General features: G+C 39.9%; 1 protein-coding gene across 2 annotated transcripts in view; it reads left to right on the top strand.

Moving 5' to 3' along the window:
* Positions 1 to 559: 559 nt before the first annotated feature.
* The window catches only part of PPP2R3A (protein phosphatase 2 regulatory subunit B''alpha), a gene marked incomplete at both ends in the record, with an annotated part of 116,915 nt that continues 92,849 nt past the window's right edge, over positions 560 to 24,625 (top strand). Inside the window, 2 exons of one of the 2 annotated variants that reach the window (XM_080696238.1) lie at positions 560 to 2,557; positions 22,193 to 22,459. In XM_080696238.1, coding sequence (XP_080552364.1) covers positions 560 to 2,557; positions 22,193 to 22,459 — 2,265 coding nt within the window. Of the gene's footprint in view, positions 2,558 to 17,176; positions 17,309 to 22,192; positions 22,460 to 24,625 lie in introns of those variants that run through there. The other variant, XM_080696239.1, reaches the window with a different exon arrangement.

The raw sequence follows: 24,625 nt of genomic DNA, 5'->3' as shown, positions 1-24,625 counted from the left end.
AGTGATGTGACCAGAGAAGAGGAATTAGCATTTAACTGCATATAAGGTGAAAAGAAAGGAGAAATAAAAGGGCTAGTGTGAAGAAATTATAGCTTGTTTTAATTATTTTCTTTTTTATTATAGGTTTCTCTGTCATTCAGTGCAAAATGGATTATTTAAACCTTTGGAGGACTCATTTATCACAGTATTCCTATATTGCCAACTGAGATTTATAATAGTAAATTTATGATAAATAAATTTCCTCATAAAACCACTGAAGAACTAAAAGAAAATATTCTTTCATAAGAAATAATCTGGTAATATCACATTACTGAATAAAGCTAAGAAAAACAATTATTAAATTATTAGACTTGACAAATACAAGCACACATGTGCAGCAGCTACTGTATACTGATAAATACCAAACCTCAGATTTGAATGGTTTCCCTTTGTGGGGAAAACTATTATATTTACAAGAAGCTATTAAACATTTTCATTAAATATATTTTCAGCTAAGGAAAATTTTCTTGGAGCAAGTTTTACAAAATTCCAAGTCTCACCACTCAGTGGGCTTGATACTATGGCAGCAACATACAGACTCGTGGTTAGCAGCGTGAATCACTACAGCAGTGTGGTAATAGACCGGCGTTTCGAGCAAGCTATACATTATTGCACTGGAACCTGCCACACCTTCACACATGGAATTGACTGCATTGTAGTACATCATAGTGTGTGTGCAGACCTCTTGCATATCCCAATGTCCCAGTTCAAAGATGTGGATCTGAACTCTGTGTTTCTACCCCATGGAAATGGACTTTCCTCAGTTGAAGGCGACTATCCCCATCATGCCCTCACAGGCATACCTAGAATCAAGAGAGCATCTACATATCAGAATACGTGTAACTTAAAGGACATTGCAGGAGAAGCAATTAGTTTTGCCAGTGGAAAAATAAAGGAATTTTCCCTTGAAAAACTCAAAAATTCTAACCATGCAGCTTATAAAAAGGGAAGGAAAGTTAAGTCTGACTCATTTAATCGGAGGTCAGTTGACTTTGACTTGCTCTGTGGCCATTATAACAATGATGGGACGTCCCCGTCCTTTGGTTTACTCCGGAGTTCCTCAGTTGAGGAAAAGTCTTTGTCTCACAGAAACTCACTTGATGCAACCCTGACTTCTATGCTTCTTCAGAACCTCTCTGAAGAAGACCTAGTTACTCAAATTTTGGAAAAACATAAACTAGATACTTTTTCCTCTGGGACAGACATAAAAATGTGCTTGGACATCTTACTGAAATGCTCTGAGGATCTGAAAAAATGCACAGACATCATAAAACAATGCATAAAGAAAAAGTCAGGAGGTGGCATTAATGAAGGAAGTGGTAATGATATGATTTCTAGCCCTGAGACTGTGTATATGAATGTAATGACCAGGCTAGCTTCCTATCTAAAAAAGCTACCATTTGAATTTATGCAGTCTGGGAATAACGAGGCTATAGATTTAACAGAACTGGTCAGTAATATGCCTAGCTTGCAGCTGACTCCCTTTTCCCTAATATATGGCACTGAACAACCCCCTAAATATGAAGATGTAGTCCAGCTTTCAGCTCCTGACTCTGGACAGTTTCAGACTATTGAATTGCAAGATGACAAGCATAATTCTAGGAAAGCAGACACTGTAGAGCCCATCCCAAACAACTCCACAAATTCCTTATATAGCTTGGTGGTAAATGACCCCAGAGCTCTACAAACTGCCCAGCGCCAGTCACTGTCATCAACGGTGAACCCTTTGGAGAATGTTTCTTCTGATGATTTAATGGAAACTCTTTATATTGAAGAAGAGTCAGATGGGAAAAAAGCATTGTTAGATAAAGGACAAAGAACAGAGAATGGACCCAATCAAGAGATGTCAAAGGTAAATAAACATACAGCAGAATTTTCAGACCACACTACTCATCCTAAAAAATGTGCTGCCTCAGTACAGAGTGAAATTGATAAGAGATTTGAGAAACTGGTTGCTCATCTGCCTGAGGAAGATCCTGAGCCAGAAGTTCCTAAAGTGGAAGCAGGAGACCAGAGAGATTTTATGAACCTTAACAGTCAGGAAGAGATAGATAAATTGTTAATGGATTTGGAATCATTTTCACAAAAGATGGAGACCTCTCTAAGAGAGCCACTTGTGGACAGTAAAAACTCCAGTTCCTTAAATAGTGATAGTCATTTGACTGGTCACATCTCTGTAGATCCTGGACCTAAATCAAAGGCCTCTTCACCCTCAGAAAAAGTCTCACCTTCCTGTCTAACAAGGATTATTGAAACTAATGGGCACAAAATAGAGGAGGAGGATCGAGCCCTCTTACTGCGAATTCTGGAAAGCATTGAAGACTTTGCTCAAGAACTAGTGGAGTGCAAGTCAGGCAGAGGGAGCCTATCACAAGAAAAGGAGATGATGAGAATTCTACAGGAAACCTTGACAACGTCCTCCCAAACCAATGCATCGGGGTCTAGAAGTCCTGCTGGTGATAAAGCCAAAGACACTACTTCCTTGGTTTTGATTCAGCAGACCCCAGAGGTGATCAAGGTAAGAGTCAACAATCTTAAGTCCTCAGAAGTCTCCAAATAAGTGTTTCCCTATTGGCAGAACCTGTAAACAAAAACCATTTTTGTTAACCGTTTTGTGCTCTACACTAGGAATGGCCTCACTCAGTTCAGTCAGTAAAAAGTGAAGGCTTTAGAGTTATACAGACTGGTTTCAACTATCCTCTAGCTCTGTGACCAAAGAAAGTTACTTTGTCTTAATATATTCATCTAAATAGTGGAAATAGGATCAACTTACTGATTCTTGTGAAGCACAAGATCAGAATAACTTCCTAAAGCACAATTGAAGCTTCACAAACTAGGCATTTAATATTAGCTTTCATCCTTCCCAGTCAACCGAGAGAGCAGTCCTTACTACATGCCCGTGCAGACTTCTGTGAGTGCAGGGAGGACATGAGTGAGTGAGTGAGCGAGTTACTAGAAATTGAACCCAGGAGCGTTCTACAATGGAGCTATACCTCCCAGCCCTATTTTATTTTTTATTTTGGAACAAGGTCTTGCTAAATTGCTGAGGGCCTCATCAAGTTGCTGAGGCTGGCTGCGAACATGTGATCCTCGTGTTTCAGCCTTCAAGTACTAGGATTACTAGTGTGTGCCACCATACCTGCCAAGACAGCTTAAAATGTGGGTGGGGAGACAAGACTAATTCCTGAAACAGTATGTGGGCATGTATCTCAAAGTATTGTTAATGCAGTAGGCCTTCAAAAAAGGCAGACTAGAGCATATGATATTCACTACTCCACGTGAGTAAGAATAAATATCTATCTAGAATTATAGAAGTATTTTCAAAAGACTTTGAATCTATTCCCCTACTGACAGCCCAGAAATATACATATATGTGGGTCTCACTGCAACAGAATTATTTCTTGCCCATTCCACAAGTCTGTGGGTTAGCAAGAGTTTCTTTGCCACCTCATTGAAGGACTTGGGCTGATGGAAGATCCGTGGTCTAAGTTTTCACCAGTGCACCATCTAGAATACGTGGCTTCTGAGTTCACTGGAGGAAAGGGAAGAAAGTGATGGCACTTTCTTAACTGCCTTGTTATAGACATGACACACCTCATTTATGATCATAGTTCAGTGCTCCTGACTTGAAACTTGAGAAACAAATGGGAGAGCCTGAACTGTTGGGTAAGGACCACATATGTTCTCATAGGTGTCAACATATGTGAATTCACAGACAGACATAAAGCCAAGTCAGCACACGCAAGTTATGTATTATTATGAGATAATGCACTTTTAAACAAGAGATATGAAGAAGCACATGGATACACCAAATGCAATGTCTAAAACAGTGATCCACCCTGGGGAAGGAAGAGGCGCAGCCGAGGAGTGTACAAGGAGGCCTCCATAATTCTAGTGTTGTTATCTTTTAAAATCTGGGTGGTACCCGCACTTGGGAGGCAGAGACAGGAGGATTGCACAGGTTCGAAGCCAGCCACGCGCGCTGGCTTAGGAGACCCTGTTTCCAAATAAAAATGTAAAAATAGGTCTGGGAGTGTAGCCCGGAGGTAGAAGGGCTTCCAGGAACCCCAGTACCACAAAAAAAAAAAAAAGAAAGAAAGAAAGAAAGAAAGAAAGAAAGAAAGAAAGAAAGAAAGGAAGAAAGAAAGAGAAAGAAAGAAAGAAAGAAAGAAAGAAAGAAAGAAAGAAAGAAAGAAAGAAAGAAAGAAAATCTGGGTGGTAGATCCATAGTATTTTGTCATAATTATTTATGCCTTTTTGAATATTCTTAAATATTACATAGCAAACCTATTTATTTTTTGATACTAGGGGTTGAACCTGAGGCATTCTACCTCTGAGTACATCCCCAACCCCTATTTTGTTTTTATTTTGAAACATGTTCAGCTGGGCATAGTGGTACATGCTTGTGATCCCAGTACTTGGATGGCTGAAACAGGCAGTTCACTTCACAGCTAGTCTCATCAACCTAGTAAGGCCCTCCACAACTTAGTGAGACCCTGTTTCAAAATTTAAGTAAAGTAGAGTTGGAGGTATGGCTTGGAGATAGAATTCCCCTGGGTTTAAATCTTAGAACCATAAAATAAAAGAGGTTCTGAGTTACTAGGTGCTAGCCTAAAACGTGCAATTCACCTGTCTCAACCTCCCAAGAACTGAAATTACAGTTAGGTGCCACCGGACCCGGCTATTGCACGGTAAATTTTGGGGATATTAGAAATAGAATTGCCAGGTGTGGTGGCGCACGCTTGTAATCCCAGCATTTGGAAGGCTGAGACTGGAGGATCGCGGTTCTCAGACAGCCTCAGCTACTTAGTGAGGCTCTCCGCAACTTAGTGAGACCCTGTTTCAAAATAAAGAATAAAAAACAGGGCAGGAGGTGTAGCTCTGAGGTCAAATGCCCCTGAGTTTCATCCCCAGACCCACACACACACACACACAAAAAAAAAAAAGTAGAATTAACTTGTGGTCAAGTTAAAAACCAAGTTACATATTATTTTATCTTTCTCATTAAAATTTTCATTTGAACAGGGAAAAAAAGGCATATAGTGACCAGTTGAATGATTGGCTTATGTTTTGTAGCTGCTATTCTATGCACATGTTTAGTTGTCAGTGACATTAATGTTTACAAAAATACAAGATTATTAAATGATGACTTGGGTATAAACCTCAGATATTACTGAGCATTTCTGTAGAATTTCATGTGAATCACATTTGTAGACTCAACAAATGTTAATTATCTTTAGTTAACCTGGGTCATCACTGGAGGAAAACCTAGGAATTAATTACAAGAATAAGAAAACAGTTATTTCATTTTCACAGGGAATACTGATGTGCTCACTATTTTATAAAAATAGAAAATATCTATATAGCAACTTCAAATGGCAGTAATAACCTAAAAGCAACCAATTGTTATAAGCTAACGCTTGCTAAGACATTTAGCTATATTTTCTCAGTTTTCTACACAATAATCTGTCTGCTGATTTAAAGAGAATGTCCACCTTCTCTGATAACCTATTCCAGCATCTCACAGTAATTAAAGCCAGAAACACATATGGTGATACATTTTTTGAATCTTATTCAGTCCTCTTCCCCATTGTCTCCTGTAAAAGGAGACACCCAGTGATACCCCTAGCCTAACGACAGCTACTAAAAGTGTCACGCCAGGCTTTAAATGGGCTTCCTGGTTTTTTACAAGTATGACCTGAAATCAGAATCTGATTAATGGCCTGATTAATGGTCTCTCGCCATTCTTTAAAAGTAAAGTCTAATATCATAGATTGAAATAAAACTTAATGAGATTTCTGCTTGATAAACGTTGAAAAACTATTAATGAAAAGCGAATTTAAAGAGCCAAGTAATAGAACATTTCATTCAGGAAGATGTGTAATGCAGAAAGAAACCGTTCTTCCTCAATTGACTTGTCTCTCCTTTTGCTTTTAATCTTCTCACGAAATGTCTTAAGCCAGGAGTTGTCAAGCTTTTTTTTTGTGAAAGGCTGAACATTAAATATTTTAGGCTTTGTGTATCACAAGGTCTTTGCCTTTTTTTTTTTTAACAACGCTTTAAATATGTAAAACTGGTCTAAGCAACTGGGAGGCTGAGACTGGAGGTTTACAAGTTTGAGGCCAGCCTGAACAACTTAGTGAGATCCTGTCTCAAAATAAAATGTTAAAAAGGGGGTTTGAGATATAGTTCAATAGTAGAGCTTTGAACTGGGATTCAACCCCCAGTATCACAAATAAGTGAAGCAAGCTGGGTACAGTGACATGCACCTCTGTAGCTGGAGACAGAAGGAAAGTGATCCTTCTGTCTCCGCCTACAGGGGTGCTTGCTTGTAATCCCAGTACTTGGGAGGCTGATCTAGGAGGATCACAGGCTTGCGGCCAGCCTCAACTAATACTTAGCAAGGCCCTTTGCAACTCAGACCCTGTTTCAAAATAAAGAATAAAAAATAAAGTAGGGCTGGGTTGTAGCCCAGAGATAGAATGCCCCTGGATTCAATCCCCAGCACCACACACACACACACACACACACACACACACACACACACACGTAAATAAGCTCAACCAGGCCTGGTGGCACATGCCTATAATCCCAGTACATGGGAGGCTGAGACAAGAGGACCTCAAGTTCAAGATTAGCCTCGTCAACTTAGAGAGGCCCTCGGCAACCTAGCAAGACCCTGTTTTATTTTTTTTTATAACAATTTTTTTATTGAACATAAATAGTATACATTTACACTATATTTGGTGCCCTCCCCCCCCGCCCACATTTTCCCTCCCCCCCCCCACCAATGGTTGTCCAGGTTAACCATGTCTTATTCATAATTTTACACATGTTCAAGTGTAGACCCTTATTAATCGAGACCGGCCTTCCTCCTCTCCTATCTTACCATCCAAACTTAGCTAGTATTTCCCCTTCAATATCTGGAGTCCCTCTGGTATTCTTTGTGTTTCCTAGTTTGGCAAGACCCTGTTTTAAAACAAAAAACAAGGCTAGGTAAATAGCTTGGAGGCTAGAGTGAATGAATGCCTCTGGGTTTAGTCCCTAGTAACACACACACACACACACACACACACACGCGCGCGCGCGCACGCACACTCTCTCTCTCCCTCTCTCTCTTTCTCTCTCTCTCTCTCTCTCTCTCTCTCTCTCTCTCTCTCTCTCTCTCTCTCTCTCACACACACACACACACACACACACACTCACTCACTCACTCTTTCTCTTTTCTCCCTCCCTTTCTCTCTCCCTCTCAAGTACATACCTGTAATCTCAGTAGAAGGCTGAGACAGGAGGATCACAGGTTTAAGGCCTTCCTCAGGAACTTAGCAAGACGCTGTTTCAAAATAAAAATGACTGGAGGTCCAGCTCAGAGGTGGAACACCACCCCTGGACTCAACGCCCAGCCCCCCAAAAGCAAACAAGCCAAGAATGGATGCTTCATGAAGGGTCTGACTAGCTTTTCTCCCCTCCCTTCCTGTCATCATTTAGCTCTTGACTTTTTCACTTAAATCAGCTTCTTTTTTATTCTAAAATTATTTTTTCCTTTCTTTGCACACACACACACAAAATGCCTTACCAGGTCATTATCTCTGCCATTGGCTAACAAATAAGCCTTCAGAAATGCTTCTCTGTGACAGGAAACAGCCCATGGGTTCTAGAATAGCTCAAGTATGCAGATGTCCCTGCAAGTGAGTTGAATTAGAACAATAGAGCCACTCACAGGGGAGGGGGTGTGCTTCATGTTACCAAGAGTGGGCTCCTAGACACATGCTCCTACATGCATGGTAATAGAATAAGTTAAAAAAATTATTCAAAACACAGCCAAGCATGGTGGCAATGCCTGTAATCCCAGCATTTGGGAGGCTGAAAGAGGAGGACTGCAGGTTTGAGGACAGCCTCAGTGAGTAATGAGATTCTCATCAAACTAGCAAGACCCTATTTCCAAATAAAAATAAAATAAGGCTGGGAGTATAGTTTGGAGGTAGAACGCCTCTGGGATTAATCCCCAATACTATACACACACACACACACACACACACACACACACAGTACACACAACACTAACCAGGCATGGTGGTACACATCTGTAATCCCAGTACTTGGGAGGCTGATTGATACAGGAGGATTGTAGGTTGAAGGCCAGCCTCTACAACTTAGACCCTGATTCAGAATAAGAGAAATAAAAAGGGCTGGGTGTATAGCTCAAAGATAGAATGTCCCTGGGTTCAGTCTCTAGTGCCGAAAAGAAAAGAAACTATATTGTATTGGTACTTCATGTAATAATGATTAAAATAGAATAATTTTTATTCCCACCAGCAGATAGTGTTATAATCATTTGGGGTCTGTTTTTAACCTTATAGGGCAGTAGAATGTTAATGGCTATTCATAAGTTCAAATAACCTCCCTTTAAAATTATTGTTTTTATTTAATCTTAGTCAAAACAAAGCCAAGAAAAGAAGTCTTTATTTCTTCACTTGAGAGAATGGAAGGAAGGGGATTCTTTGAAGGAGGAAGAATTTAAGTAAATTAAGATTACATTTAAAAAAAAAAAAAACCCTATATCGTAAAACTGGCATGGTGGTACATGCTCATAAGCCCAGGACTTAGGAGGCTGAAATAGGAGGATCTGGGTTCACTGACAGCCTCGGCTGCTTGGTGAGGGCCTCCACAGCTTAGTGAGACTCTGTTTCAGAATAAAGAATAAAAAATAGGACTGGGGGTGTAGCTTGGAGGTAGATTGCCCCTGGGTTCCATCTTCAGTAGCAAAAAAAACCAACAAAAAAAACTATACAGTAATATTTAAGAGTAGTAAAATGTTACAATTTTTAACTGAGAGAACATGTCTACACTAATAAAAGTACAAATTAAAATCTTAGTATTTTTAGAGAAAAGTTTTCAGCCAGGCATGGTGGCACACACTTGTAATCTCAATACTTGGGAGGCTGAGGCAGAAGAATCACAGATTTATGGCCAGCCTCATCTACTTAGTGAAGCCCTCTGCAACTTAGACTCCATTTCAAAATAAAGAATAAAAAATAGGGTTCAGTGTGTACTCAGAGGTAGAATGCCCCTGAGTTCAATCCTCAGTATCAACAACAACAACAAAAAAGTTTTAACCAGGATTGGTGGCCCGGATGAGACTGTAATCCCAGTATTTGGGAGCCTTAGGATGATCATAGGTTAAAACCATTCTCAGCAATTTAGCAATTTAGACCCTGTTTCAAAATAAAAAGGGCTTTGAGTATAGCTCAGGGGTAGGATGCCCCTGGGTTCAATTCCCAGTACAAAAAAAAATAAAAGGAGAGAGAGAGAGATCCCAGCATTCAGGAGGCTGAGACAGGAGGATCACAGTTTGAGGACCGCCTCAGCTACTTAGTGAGGCCTCTGCAACTCAGGGAGACCCTGTTTCAAAATAAAGAATAAAATAGAGGGCTGGGGTGTATCTTGGAGGTAGAATGCCTCTGGGTTCAATCCCCAGTACTGCAAAAGAGACAGACAGACAGACAGACAGACAGACAGAGACATATTGTCAATTACAGACTTCAGCTAGACCTATTTCAGTAATGTGTTAAATATCATCTATAGCTAACATGTTATTTATATTTGCTTCATTACTATAGCCCCAACTTAGAGCAGTAGCTATCACTTAGTGGGTACTCAACTTATTGAGAGACAAATATCTATTTTTGAGATAATTTTCATTTGTAAGAGACTTTTATTTGTATGTTGTATTTCTGTAGCATATAAATTTTTCCTTAGAACCAACATCATCCTTCTGAAAGAAGAAAAATAATTTTTTCTAAGATATCCAAAGAATTTCCACTATTAACATCCAGGCTTGAACCCCTTAAAATGACCATCTTCAAAAACTGGATAAAATTACCTGTGCAAACTGATCGCTTCACAAGCATAATTATACCTTGCAATTTCCTACTTCATAAGAACCGAGAGTCAGGTGCTGACCTTTGAATCAGAGTCTGGCCTTGACTCCTGAGGTCACCAACAAACAGGAACTAACGTAGACTGGATCTGAGGTTTAGTTTGCCATCTGTTCTCATAGATTAACTTTGGAGACCAAAGAGGAGGTGTTTGCTCCAGCAGGTGCTTCAGCATCCAGGAGGCAGAACTCTGCCAACTGTCATATTTACAACACAGTGTTTATCATCACCAGGATATTCTCAACCATCAGTCAACCTTCTATTTTGACATCTATAAATTCAGCTCTCACCCAAAATATCTGAGAAATCATGCTCTCTTCCTCCCTCCTCCTCCTTTCCCCTCCTCTCTCCCTTTCCTCTCTAGATTCCCCTCTGTCTCCATGAATTCATTTTACACATCAATGAAATGGAAATCATCCATTCCTCCCAACTTTAGTTGTCTAACTTATTTATAGTCCAAAATGAATTCTTATCTCTGTAATGAGCAGTTGTCTAACTGAAGTAATCCCTCAAAGAAAGAGAGAGAAGAATAGAAGCAGCCTGGGCTGGATGAGAAACTCCAGAAACTGGAAATTCTAGGGATCTAAGAATTATTTTACCTAATAATTTCAGGCTCTTCATCCACTCTCCCTGGCCTAGAGCCTGGGAGTACATGGACCCCGAGTATTTGGAAGGTTGAAAGAAAAAATATTTGGGGTTTCTGTATTAGACCTCCTCTGTAACACATATGCTTCCAGTTTTGCTGCAGCCAGTGAAAGTTCAGGCCAGAAGATAGGCTAAGAGCAAAAACCATAGATAACCACACTGTCTGGCCGCCTTTCCCCACCTCTGTGATTCATTATTTAAGAGTAAAATAACAGTAACAGAACAGTTAATTAAGCACTGAAATAACACCAAGTTAGAGCATAAAAAAGGATACTGAATTTAAGGATTACAAGTAATTGACTACAGCTGGGCTTGGTAAAAGGCTAAAACAGGAAGATCACAGGTTCGAAGCAAGCCTTAGCAACTTAGCAAGACCCTCAGGAACCTAGCAAAATAGGGCTGGGGGTATAGTTCAGAGGTCAAACGTCCCTGGGTTCAATCCTTAGTACTACCAAAGAAAGAGAAAGAATACAATTAACTTGTAGTCAATTTCCTCTCCTAAAGTCTATTTACAATGATATTTTAAATATAGTGCATGATTCCAAGTTATTAACCTTTTAACTACTCAGCCAGTTAGAGCTGTAAGGTGAGAACTATTTCATTGAGATATAATTCAGTTAATATAAATTCATCCTTTTCAAGGGCACAATTTAATAGTTTTTAGTGTATTTGACAAGGTCATGCAGCCACCGGTGCTGTCTAGACTATTTTCATCTGAGAAGAGAAGCCCATACTCAGCCAGTCCCCATTGCCCATCCCTTGGCCGCCGCATGGGCTTCCAGTCTGTGGACAGGCCCGTTCTCCACATTCCCTATGCACGTGGGGTCGCATCTTGTGGCCTTTGTGACGGGCTTCTTTCACCTAGCATTGCTTTTAGTATTTACCATGTGGTAGCAGTACTTTGTTCCTTTTCTGGGTAAATAATATTACTGTTAGGACTTCCACATTTTGTTCCTTTTGTTTTATCATTGCTTGGAAATTTGGATTGTTTGCACTTTTTGGCTATAATGAATGACATCACAGTGAACACTCGTGTAAGTTTTTGTGTGAACAGAGAAAGCCTTTTGAGTTAGCACTTTTAAGTTTTCCTAAAAAAGCCAGCTTCCTTTTGTAAATCAGACAACCTCCTCTTTACTATGTAACTTTTTCCCTGTAGTATCTTTTTTTTTTTTTTTTTTTTGCAGGTCTGGGGATGGAACCCAGGGGCATTCGACCTCCGAGCTACACCTCCTGCCCTAATTTTTTTTGTTTTTTATTTTGAAACAGGGTCTCACTGAGTTGTGGAGGGCCTCACTAAGTAGCTAGGTCTGTCCCCGAACCGCAATCCTCCAGTCTCAGCCTCCTGAATGCTGGGATTACAAGCGTGCGCCACCACACCTGGCTTCCCTGTAGTATCTTCTGACCAGAATTCTTTGTTGGCACCTCGGCCTGCCTTTGCTGTCTTTCTGGACCTGCTTCTGATGGTCACCTCCCCAGGGCTTCACACAGCTGGCCTGCTCGCCGGGCCTCGCTCTGCAACCTGTTCCTGGCAGTCAGTGTTTAGCTTTGCTGCCTGGATTATCCCGGCTGGCCTTAACTCCAGGGCCTTAGCTGGTGTATTCTCAGTCTTCATCACCACATACACCTGAGGTTTGTGAGTTCTTTACATATTATTGTATAGAATACCGGACCCAACTTACTTTGGCACAACATATCACACATACCAGTACTATTTTAACACCTACATGCAAATCAAAGTAAAGGCGTCACTTCTTCACCCAGATTTTCTCACTCATGAATGATCAATTCATTTTCTCTTAAAACATTCTATAGAGCTGATTCTTTCCAAAAAGAAATAATTAATACTGAATATCACCATTGTTTTTGTATTCAGAGTGGAAAGGTCAGAAACTTATAAAGGGATTTGCAAAGTTCTAAAAGAATCCATCCTGAGTTTCAAACTAAGCCTCAAAGAATGAGCCTTATTATAATGAAATTGCTATATGCTACAGGGGGCAGGAGAAAATACCATAATGTATTCGGAGAGACCCTGGGAAGACCCTTAAAATTAGCTTTCTATTTAACTGCCCACTAGTCCTGCTTTTCCATGTTCTTAAACTGAATTTTAAAACTATGTGTTTGTTTCTCTAATCTTGTGTAATCTGGATAATCCTCCAGGGAAAACCTCTCACCCAGAAACAGCGTTTTTCTTCTGTAGCACCCACCCCATGAATTATGCCTTCTTTTGTGATCAAGGAGAAGTGAAAGGAGAATAAATAGATCATAGAACATGTTTTGTTGCGATTGTTATATGCTCCTTAGAACTAACTCATTCTAGAACCAAGCATAAGTAAAGCAAATAAACTAATCTCTTGCTAATCTTCCTCTATCAACGACTTATTGCAATAGACCAGTTATTTATTTATTTATTTATTTTTTGGTGGTACTGGGGTTCCTGGAAGCCCTTCTACCTCCGGGCTACACTCCCAGACCTATTTTTTACATTTTCATTTTGGAAACAGGGTCTCCTAAGCCAGCGGCTGGCTTCGAACCTGCGCGATCCTCCTATCTCTGCCTCCCAAGCGCGGGGATTACAAGCGTGCGCCACCACGCCCGGCTAGACCAGTTATTTTCTAAGCCCTTCAGGGGTGCTGGTCTTTTCTTCTCTGAATCTAATTAAGTCAAAAATGGGAACTTATTTAATCATCAAAAGACATGGAGAAATGTTTTCTTCAAGAGTTGAACAACAGAGCAGACTTTTTCCTTTGAGTAGCTTTAAATGCTGTTCTGACTTTGAAACTTGACAGAGTTACAGGAAAAAATGAAATGAAATTATTTTTTGTCTTTTGCTCCAAACCAGCATTGTTCCAGGTGGTGCATTGAGAAGAACAGACTTATCATCTCTGTATCTTCCCACCTAATGAAACATCTGCATGTAAAGTGACCATAAAAATATGTGAATGGGTGACTCAGTCTAACATTGGACTTCCCAAAAAATTTGGATGCTGTTGGAAAAATAATTACCAGATTATAAAATGCTACAAAAAAGCCGGGCAGGGTGGCACTCGCTTGTAATGCCAGTCCTTGGGAGGCTGAGACAGGAGGATGGCAGGTTCATGGCCAGCCTCTCAGCAACTTAGTGAGGCCCTCGGCACTGCAGCGAGACCCTGATTCCAAATTAAAACTACACAGGGCTGGGGGTTTGGTTCAGGGGTAGTATGCCCCTGCGCTCAGTCGCCAGTACTACAAAAAATAAAAACCAAAGTGCTACAAATAGAAACTTTTCTACATGAACATGACTGAGTCTGATAATTACTAGGGAACTGTAAAGTATATTTAAAAAGACTATAAAATACATATCTTAAACACTTTAATTCAAAGCCTTAATTTATTTAGACATCTTCTATATAGGGCCAGAAGCTTTAAGTCTCACAACTGAAGTTTTATAATATCTTTAATAGGTCACACTCATATTTGTTGACCAATTTCTAGTCTTAATTTTTTTAGAGAGGAAACTTTAGTAGTAAAGCAGTTTGAATATAGGCACCTTCTAGATTTAGTGTGTGTGTGTGTGTGTGTGTGTGGTACTAAGGACGGAACCCCTGGGATTCTACTCCTGGCCTATACTCCCAGGGTCTCAGTAAGAGGCAGGCTTTGAACCTGCATGATCCTCCTGTCTCAGCCTCCTAAATACTGGGATTGCAAGTGTGTGCCACCACACCTGGCCCATCTAGATTTTAACTATTTTTCTCTTTTAACCCATCCATGCCTAATTCTATAGGAAAAAAAAAAATTAGTTGTTTACCCTCACAGAATCTTTGTGAAAATTTAGGTTGTTTTAAAAGAAACAGGAACAATTTTTTTCTACTCACATCTCATTAGTTTATGTAATAGTATTACTATTAAAAAATCTAGCACAAACAGATTGGGCACAGACACAACTGACTTTTAATAAGCAAACAACTGAATTACTAAGAATTGTGAGGGCATAACGGAAAGTGAGCTTTAGCCATAAGTTAGTGTGTCATGGCCATTGCTTCTGTTTTACAGGAGAAGTGGAGAGCATTGGTCATTCTAGAGAGTACTTTAAGCAAGATTCTGCAGTATTTCATTAGGTATTATATATGTAAGTTAAGAATTACAGTTAAGGGGAACTAAATAATCAGAATTCTTCATAAAATAGCTAAAATTTGGATTGGATTTTGAAAGATTATTAAACTTTGTAATTTGAGGAAAAGGAGTGTTGTCAGAATGAAAATTTCACCCTCTGAATTCACAGATTGGTGATAAAAGAGGGAAGACAGCTTACTGTGTAGTTCAGTTGAATAAGCATTAAATCACAAGTTGAAAGACATAGTTAGATCCCAATAAATGTTGTTGTTTTAATTTGGAGATCACTACTGAGGGAGGAAAAGAGTATGCTAGACAAGTGTGTAAGGAAAAATGTGAGAAAGCTATCTAGCTTAAAATATTAACATAAAAAGTTATATGCCAGCAAGATAGTAAACTGGGAAAATAAGGGCTCAGGTTGAAACATAAAACCAATGGTTTTCAGTCATAATCTTTCTACCATAGGACCCAAAAGCTTCCAGGTAAGCTTTTGTATGAGCTGAAGATCCCATGAATTAGGGGAAAAAATTTAACCCCAGTTTAGACATCTGTAAGCTCATTATAAAGAGTTGTCAGAATGTCTTGAAATCATTGAGGAAGTTGACTTAACTTGTAGGGATTGAGCTGTATCTGGTGGTCAGCACTTGTAATCCCAGTACTGAGACAAGACAATTGCAGATGGAGACCAGTCTCAGTAATTTAGCAAGATCCTCGGCAAAATAATGAGACTCTTATTTCAAAAAATAAAAGTGCTGAGGGTTGACCTTGAAGGTAGGATGCCCCTGGGTTCAATCCTCATTGCCCCCAAAAGAAAAGTTGTAGTAATTAGTAAACAACACAATGATTTAATGTGATTAAATTAGGAGGTAAAGGAAGGTTGTAAACTTTTTTGTTACTGTTTTTTAGAATATGTATTTTTGTTTCCTAAAATTATAAAATAAATAGATTGGATGACTATATTGACTAAAAATAAGTATTGAAATCTAAAACATGAAAAAATACTTGACTTGTAAATAATGAGATAAGTGCAATATTTAAAATATGCTAGGTAGGCATGGTGACGCATGCCTTTAATCCCAGTACTTGAGAGGCTGAGATGGGAGGATCACAGGTTCAAGGCCAAACTCAGTAACTCAGTAACCCCTCAGCAATTTAGCAAGATCCTGTTTTAAAGTAAAAAATAAAATAGGGCTGAGGGTATATCTCAGAGGCACAATACCCTTAGGGTTCAATCCCTAGTAACACAGAAAAGATGAAATATGGTGAAATGATGGAATATTTTAAAAATCTGATATGATGTCTTTAAAGTTCCTCAAAGGAAAAAAGTCACATAAATTTAGGTGGTATGTCATCACTATTGAATCATCTTTTGTGTCCTTAGTTTTAGTCATATTTCACTCGTGTATCTGAAACTTTCTTAGAGCATTCAGTTGTTCCACTTAATACTTTCTAAAATAATTTTTCATAATATAACCATAATTATTTCAGAAGAGTATACTTAATGAGAGTCTTCTCTTTTTGCTTTTTTTTTTTGTTTTGTTTTTTGGGATTTTTTTTTTTTTTTTAGTACTGAGGATTGAACCCAGGAGCATTCTACCTCTGAGAATTCTACCATTTCTATTTTATTCTTTTTTGAAACTAAGTTGTGGAGGAGGTCTTCACCAAGTAGCTGAGGCTGGCTGCGAACCTGTGATCCTCCTGTCTCAGCCTTCCAGGTACTGAAACTACCAGTGTGTGCCACCACATCTGGCTCAGTCTAATCACGAAAAAAAAAAAAAAAAAAATTCTGAAACCAACAGATCTTGTTGTAAGTTACCAATTAAGGATGAAAGTTTTTCAACTAGAGAGATCTGGAGGATTTTTAGATATTTACTTCCCTTCAAATAAGAAGTTAAAAAAACTCTTCTTAATAATTTCAAATATAAAGTTTGGCCTGTTCTTTTTTCATAAAATAAAAAGTAGCAAAAGCAATGTCTCTACATTTTCCCCCTCTAGTTTGGGGAGGAACTGCTTTCTGTAGATTGACACCTCCCACACTCTGAGTTTAAGAAGCTAGCATTATCTGAGAAGCTACTATTCTTAGGTCCAGCTGTAATGTTTCTAACTTGGGTACTTGGAGTAGTGGGTGCTTCCTTTCCCAGAAGGCTCTGCATCCTCAGCGTGTGCAGGTCTGTTGGACATAAAGCTACTTCCACAGAGCAGCAGGCCCTCCTGGCAGTGTTTCTAACTGGAAAATTATGAGCAGATATTGGAAGCCTCAGGTTGTATTTGGGAACCAGCTGCATGTCAGGACAAACATGGATTGTGTTCCTTGGATACTGGGAGAGCACAATGCTTGAATTTGATTTCTTCGGGAGATAAGAAGAAAAACATTATTTTTCTCCGTGACAAGATTGACCGCTTATTAAATCTGACTCTTCAGAAGTGTGCTGGACACTTTCGAAGTAAACGTATAGTTTTCAAAGATGATGATCAAGGAAACATCTTTACGAAGGGACCCAGATTTAAGAGGAGAGTTAGCTTTCCTGGCCAGGGGCTGCGATTTTGTTCTCCCTTCACGGTTTAAGAAGCGGCTAAAGTCATTTCAGCAGACACAGGTTTGAAACTTGGGTGTTTCCTTTAAAATATTTTTATTCCTAATAAAACCATCCAGTGAACTAACAAAAATAATTTTATAGCTAGCTTGTATCTTGATATTAGATTAAGGAATTAATTGGTGTCCTCTCTTCAGCTATTTGCAGAAAGTTATTTGTAGAGGGATTCCAACAGGTTTAAAAATAGACCTTCTGGACCTGGAGTACAGTACTCATATTTTTCTCTTGTAGAGAGGGAATCTAGTTTTAGAGACAATAAATACAACTTAACAAATATTTTATAAATTAGCCAGAAAATACTAGAATTTTAATAGAAGTCTTTGATAAATTGGAATGCCTATGTTAAGACATTTGTACTTTGAATCAGTAGAATATATTAGTATATTTATAACAGTAATGAATTTTTTTTAATGTGTGGTACCAGGGACTAAGCCCAGGGGCATACTACCTTTGAGCTACACCCCCAGCCCTTTTTATTTTTTGTTTTGAAACAAGGTCTCCTTAGGTTGCTGGAAGTCTCACTGAATTGATGAAGTTGTCCTCAAACCTGTGATCCTTTTGTCTCAGCTTCCCGAGTACTAGGATTACAGACATGTGCCACCATTCCTGGCTAGTAATGAGTATTTGTTTAAAAAAGAATATTGATCCTGGCAATATTTTTAAAGGCAGGAGTATATGTGTGTTTAATTTACTGTATATGTTGATAACAAATGATGGCAATTTTCTTCTAAATTATGAGAAAAAAGTTTTAATAAACCGAGATTGAATGATTTCTGCAAGACTGCCTGCAGAGACCTTGCTTTCTCGGTTTTAACCTGAGTGCCAGTGGCTCGTCACACAAATTGCCTACCGTTGAGAACGACGCAGGCCAAGGGCTGCACAAATGCCGGCCATCTAGTCCTGGCCATACTTATTCTCAGTCACAGTTTCTGACCCGGAATAATTCAGACTATTTGGGGGAGCCGTGTGAAGTTCCTTCCTGCCTGCCTGCCTTGTCTGTCTGTCTTCACCTCCTACCCCCATAGATCAAAATTGGTCAAATATTGGAAATGCTGCAGTGACAGGATAGTGCAAAGATACTATTCAGAATGGATATGTAAATGGTACTGTGCTTACAGAGAAAGACTGAAATGGGGAATTGAGATATTTTACCCAGCTTAGTCTTTTTAACATTGCTCAATTGGACTGAAAAGCTTTATTCAAAGTGAGCAAATGCCAAACTTGCCAGTAAATCTAGCAAAATTTTATTACTAGGTTTTATTCTATAATGTTTATATAAAAGGTCAGTTTTATTACATTGCTTTAAGGTTTAAATTATGTGCTTCCTATTGAGCTCAATGGAAAGTAAATTGATATACCCAAAAGTTCAAAATTAATGCATTCTTTTTATATCATTTTCCTTTTAAATATTATAATCAAAGCCAGGTACCATGGTCCATGCCTGTAATCCCAGTACTCGGAAGGCTGAGACAGCAGGATTGCAGGTTCAAGTCTAGCCTCAGCAGTTTTACAAGACTGTTTTAAAGTAAGAATAAAATAGGACTGGGGGTATAACTCAGAGGTTGGGTGCCCCTGAGTTCAACCCCCAATACCAAAAATGTACACATACATATATAATCAGTTTTATTAAATATAAAATTAACCAGTGAATTAATAAATATTTTCCAATCAGTTAATTTTTTGTTAGAAGTACACAAAGAAAAGCAGAATAGAATAGCATATAGTCAGACATATTCCCATTCAACTAAAAGCTTCAACATATGGCCAGTGTTTGTTCTGAATGTCACTTATCTGCAAAGCAAAAGCATAGAATTAACTTTGTTAATCTATGTTCTAAAAAGTTTCCTCACTAGCGTATATTCATCTTCACTGGCATAAGTCATCTTAACTCTGAGTCTGTAATTGTCCTGAAATTATCCGTAAGCACCCTGTACGTCATACGGAAAACATTTTAGGGAAATAGAATTTGGAAGGTGCTGGAGAGTGAATCCGGAGGCATTATACCTCTGGGCTACACGCCCCGACAGCCTTTTTTATTTTGAAACAGGGTCTGAGTTTCTGATGCTGGCCTTCATCCTGTAACCTGCCTCAGCAACCCAAGTACTACTGTTATATGTGTGCGCCACCACACCCAGCTGGGAAATCAAGAATTTTTATGATTGTACACTTTGTCTCACAAACCTCTTTCTGCATAAAATAATGGAAAGGAAGTAGCAGTAATATAAGTGACCTGGGTAAAGCCTTTGAAGAGCTGTGCTTTATTGTAGAATTTTAGGAATACTTTTTTTTTTTTTTTTTTTTTTTTTTTGGTGGTACTGGGGTTCCTGGAAGCCCTTCTATCTCCGGACTACACTCCCAGACCTATTTTTACATTTTTATTTGGAAACAGGGTCTCCTAAGCCAGCACACACGGCTGGCTTCGAACCTGTGCGATCCTCCTGTCTCTGCCTCCCAAGCGCGGGGATTACAAGCGTGTGCCACCACGCCCGGCTTAGGAATACTTTCTAGCCAGGTGTGGTAGCGCACGCTTGTAATCCCAGCATTTGGGAGATTGAGATAGGAGGATTGCGGTTTGAAGACAGCCTCAGCTACTTAGTGGGGCCCTTTGCAACTTAGTGCGACCCAGTTTCAAAATAAAGAATAAAAAATAGGGTTGGGATGTAGCTGGGAGATAGAATGCCCCTGGGTTCCATCTCAGGACTGCAAATAATAATAATAATAATAATAATAATAATAATAATAATAATAATAATAATACTTCCTACCATTATTGACTCATAGAACTATGTAATAATATACAGTTTTGCATTAAGGTAAGAGGAAATGATTACTAACATAGATTATCAATTTGTTTAATCAGAAGTGGTTTGTAAGCCGGGCGTGGTGGCGCACACTTGTGACCCAGCATTTGGGAAGCTGAGACTTGAGGATCGCAGTTCGCGGACAGCCTCAACTACTTAGTGAGGCCCTCTGCAACTTAGACCCTGTTTCAAAATAAAAAATAGGGCAGGTAATGTAGCTCGGCGGTCAGATACCCCTGGGTTCCATCCCCAGACCCACCAAAAAAAAAAAAAAAGTGGTTTGTAAACTTTAAATTGCTTTACAAATGCAAACAGTCATTACTACTGATTCTGAAAGATGGTGCCAAATCACGCATAATTTGATATTTCAAGGATCCCCGCTATTTGGCTCTGCCACTCATTTTCTTTCATGAGGACAGATCTGTGTCTAGCACTATTTGAAACATTTTGCCCACATTCTATGATTTTTTTAAAGTTTTCACAGTAATGTTCCAAGGAAGGGTTATAATTTGTTTCATTCCTCAAACTTTAAAAATTAAGTAGCTTTCCTGAGGTCACTGACTCGTAAATCATTGCTGTTTTCTGTTGAATCCTTCATGTTTCATTGGCATCATTTCCTTCTCCATGCTGTTCTCCCTTGGGCGTTGCTTAGCGGGAGATTGTTATTCAGACTTTAGGGATGGCACGAGGGTAATTTGAAAAGAAAAATATTTGAGTATTTTGCCATCACAGTGAATTTAAACATAACCATGTCTCTTTCATACTTTAAGTAGCAGCGAATGTAGAACCATGCCCATGAGCCTTGATAGATAACTTGGCCATTAATTAAGAGTAAAAATTAGAAATCTGAGAATTTAATGCAATTCTTTTTACTTTTTTTGCTAGGAGTTTCATAACTCAGTAAATAAACTCATACCTGAATGATGGTGTACCTTCCCTTTTTCCTCATGAGTTAGATCAGTGTCCCCATTGCCTCCCCACTGCCTCCTTCTTCCCTCCTTCCTCTCTTTTGTAGCACTAGAGATTGAGCCCAGGAGCATTCTACTTCTTAGCTAGACCCTTGGCCCTTTTTACTTTTTGTCTTTTTTAAATAGTCTAGCTATATTACTGAGGCTGTCTTCAAACCTGCAATCCTCCAGTCTTAGCCTCCCGAGTACTGGGATCACAGGTGTGCACCACCACACTCAGCTTTGCCGATTGACTGTCTTCTGTATCCCACACCCATATCACATTCTTTTTTTTTTTTTTTCTGTATCAGGGATTGAACCCAGGGACTTTCTACCTCCCAGCTACACCCCCAACCCCATTTATTTGGAAACAGGGTCTCAATAAGTTGCAAAAGGCCTCACTAAGTAGCTGAGGCTGACCGCAAACCTGCACTCCTCCTGTCTCAGCCTCCCAACCCCTGTTACATGCTTAATGGAAAAGGGAACTGTTATAAACTATAAATGAGTTCAGCAACTGTAAAGGAAGCTTGGTTGAGATGTAGTTAATGTCCATGGTCCTTGCCTATTACTGTATGCCCCAAACGAGATACTGCTTATCTTAGGGAATGGCATGCCCATGGCAGGGGAATCAGCCAGAACTGCAGCGCTTTGATCTCCACAGCAAAGATTTTTCTCAGCATCAGGGTTTTGTAGTGACTCCACCTCAGCAGAGTTAAACTAGAAAAGAAAGTAAAAGTATCCCCTTTGTGTTTAAAAAGAACATGCCACTTCTGTCAACAGCAGGAGAGAGAACAAGAACCGTCTTCAAAAAGAATATACTCTAGTTCCAGCAGACTAAGACTCCATGTCAGCATTGCTCTTTGAGTGTTTAGAATGTCTGCCAAGTGATTGATGGGAAAATAAACTGCAGGAAATTTAAAGCATAAATCTGTATAAACTTAAGTATTGGTAGGTAAATAATACATTCATTTATTTAATATACGAAGCATTCCCTAGAAACATGCTTGGCATCCTAAAAAGTAAAGTAAGTAGTAGTGGGTTTTTTGTGTTTATACACAAGTTTCTATTACTGATGAGGATTCTCAAGATATATATACTATTTAGAATATTTGTGTCTTATAATCATATTTTTCTTCCAGATTCAAAACAAACCAGAAAAGAAACCTGGAACACCACTTCCACCCGCAGCCACTGTTCCCAGCAGTGCCCAGCCTCTTTCTCCCGCTCCTGCTGCGAATAACACCGTGCGCGCGCCGTTGCCCATACACATTCCACAGTTCTACTTTCCCAAAGGGCTCCCAGATACCTGCAGTAACCATGAGCAGATTTTAAGCAGAATTGAAGCTGCTTTCATGGACATTGAAGACCAGAAAGCAGACATTTGTGAAATGGGGAAAATCGCAAAGGTAATGTAATTACTGAGTGGTTGATGAGCCCCGTTTCTCTTGCAATCCCAACACCCCCTCTTCGCTGCTCTTTGCTGTCTGGTTTTAAGCATGCAGAGGGGATTTTATCTCTTCTCGAATGCTTTCAGTGGCTGGAAGCTGACTACCTTGCCAAGTAACCTGTTCCACATTAGGGCCATGTTTGTTAGAACACTGTTCCCTGTGTTGACTAGGAAGCTCTTTGTGTTCTCATCCACTGATTATTACTCTTCCATGAAGTTAGACAAGGAGCCATTAGGCTGTCTCTATACTGTCATTTTACCCAGAAATAAATAAATATGCTGGGAAGCACCTTTGCTACTCTCCAGTGTATCCAACTGTGCTTTTATTTTAAAAATTTATCCCCCTAATGTCAGGACTACTGTAATTGGATTCTGTACCTCCTTCTTCCAAGAATAATAGTGAGTGTAACTATCAGATTATAGTTGATCATACTAGTCCTCAGTTAAGCAGTATTCAGGGTTTAGTTTGGTTTGGTTTTATTTTTATTGTGCCTGTATCTTTGAGTGATATTATACCTGAGAGTCTGTCATGGCTCCACGCTGAGCTTGAAGAGGCAGAAGGCTCAGAGGCTAAGGATCGCCTGGAAGCCAGGAGGAAACAGGAGTGCCCAGACCACGTACACGTCTACTTCAAAGGGCCTCCTTCTTCAGAAGGACTGTTAAAAAGCTTGAAAACTCCTGTCCCCCAGGATAAAATCTAAACCTTTCTTCCTGGCACTCCAGAGCCTCCATAGTCCGGCCCCGCGTGAGCCCAGCCCTTGCAGGCACACCTCTGCATCTGGGCTCTCCCAGCTCTGCTTTGAGGTGGGTTCCAACTCCTGCCAACCTCCACAACGTTGTTTTGAAACTCTGGCTTCTGTCTTTTCTGGAGAAGCCCCTACATTCCAGTCGTCGTGATACCAAGCAAACCCAAGTCCCTTTTACTCACCACTCCAAAGCCAGTACTCAGAGCTGCGAGTCGGTGAGGAGGGAATCGGTGTGTTCAGGGACTGGTCCTGATGTGGTGGAGGAGCCGTGGTCCTCCCAGCTCATCTTAGAGCACTCGGGGCCCAGGGGCGCCATGACGGAAAGGAAGGTGGTGGGGATGGGCAGGGAGGCTGCTGCGGAGTCACTCGGGGCCGTTTGTCATTCAGTGCTGTCCTCTCTCTACAAGTGACTTTGTCTCCTGGGCTCTCCTATAATCCTTTAGATAAATGCATTGTTTTTCTTCAGCTATTATCTTTCTTTTAATTAGAGAACAGGATTATTAAGTCTTTGGCCCACACTTTGATGTTACTTGAATACCACCAAGTGTTCTGGTTTCTGAAAAACTAAATAAAGATTCTACCACTGAACTATATCCCCTGCACTTTCCATTTTTATTTTGAAGCAGGGTCTCACTAAGTTGTCATGTGCTGGCCCCGGACCTGAGACCCTCCTGTCTCAGCCTCCCAAGTACTGGGATTATAAGCATGTGCCTCCACACTAGTTAAAGCTAATCTTGAATAAGGTGGCATAAAACAAAATGGTGTACCCATCGGCACTGCTACAGTGCTCCATCTGTTTCCCTAGCTCCAACCCCAAAGAGCACTCATGTTATTGTTATTTCATTTTAGTGTGTGTGTGTGTGTGTCCCTGGAGATTGGACCCAGGGCATTCTACTTTTAAGCCACACCCCCAGCCATATTTTATATATCCTATTTAGGATCTCACTGTTTCAAAACAAAAGTTGCTATGGCTGGCCTCAAACCTCTGATCCTCCTGTCAGCCTCCCAAGTACTGGATTATAGGCATGCGCCACAGAGCCTGGCTATGTTGCTATTAAATGGTTTGTAACTAGAGTGATTTTAAAGAAACTGAAAAGGAATTCTTTCTTTTATTCTCTTTCTTCACCACCTCCCCATTTTACACCTTGCTTGTTGAGCCTTATATCAACAGTCTCATTCCAGACATAAGAACTTGCCTGCTTCCACGCTTACGTACAAGGACACTGCAGGCTGTAGGTACCTGAGGTCACAGAGCTAGTTCATGCCAGGACACAAGTTCTCTAGCTTCTGGCCGCGCTGCCTCTTTTGTGTCGTTACCTCCCTGACATACACCAGCATTCACCGGCTTCCGTCATGACCATCCACATGAAGCTCAAGCT

This window comes from Muscardinus avellanarius (assembly GCF_963383645.1).
Source record: "Muscardinus avellanarius genome assembly, chromosome: 5".
NCBI classification, from domain to species: domain Eukaryota; kingdom Metazoa; phylum Chordata; class Mammalia; order Rodentia; family Gliridae; genus Muscardinus; species Muscardinus avellanarius.
The sequence above is the reverse complement of the archived record's forward strand: the minus strand, read 5'-3'. Positions and strand labels throughout refer to the sequence as shown.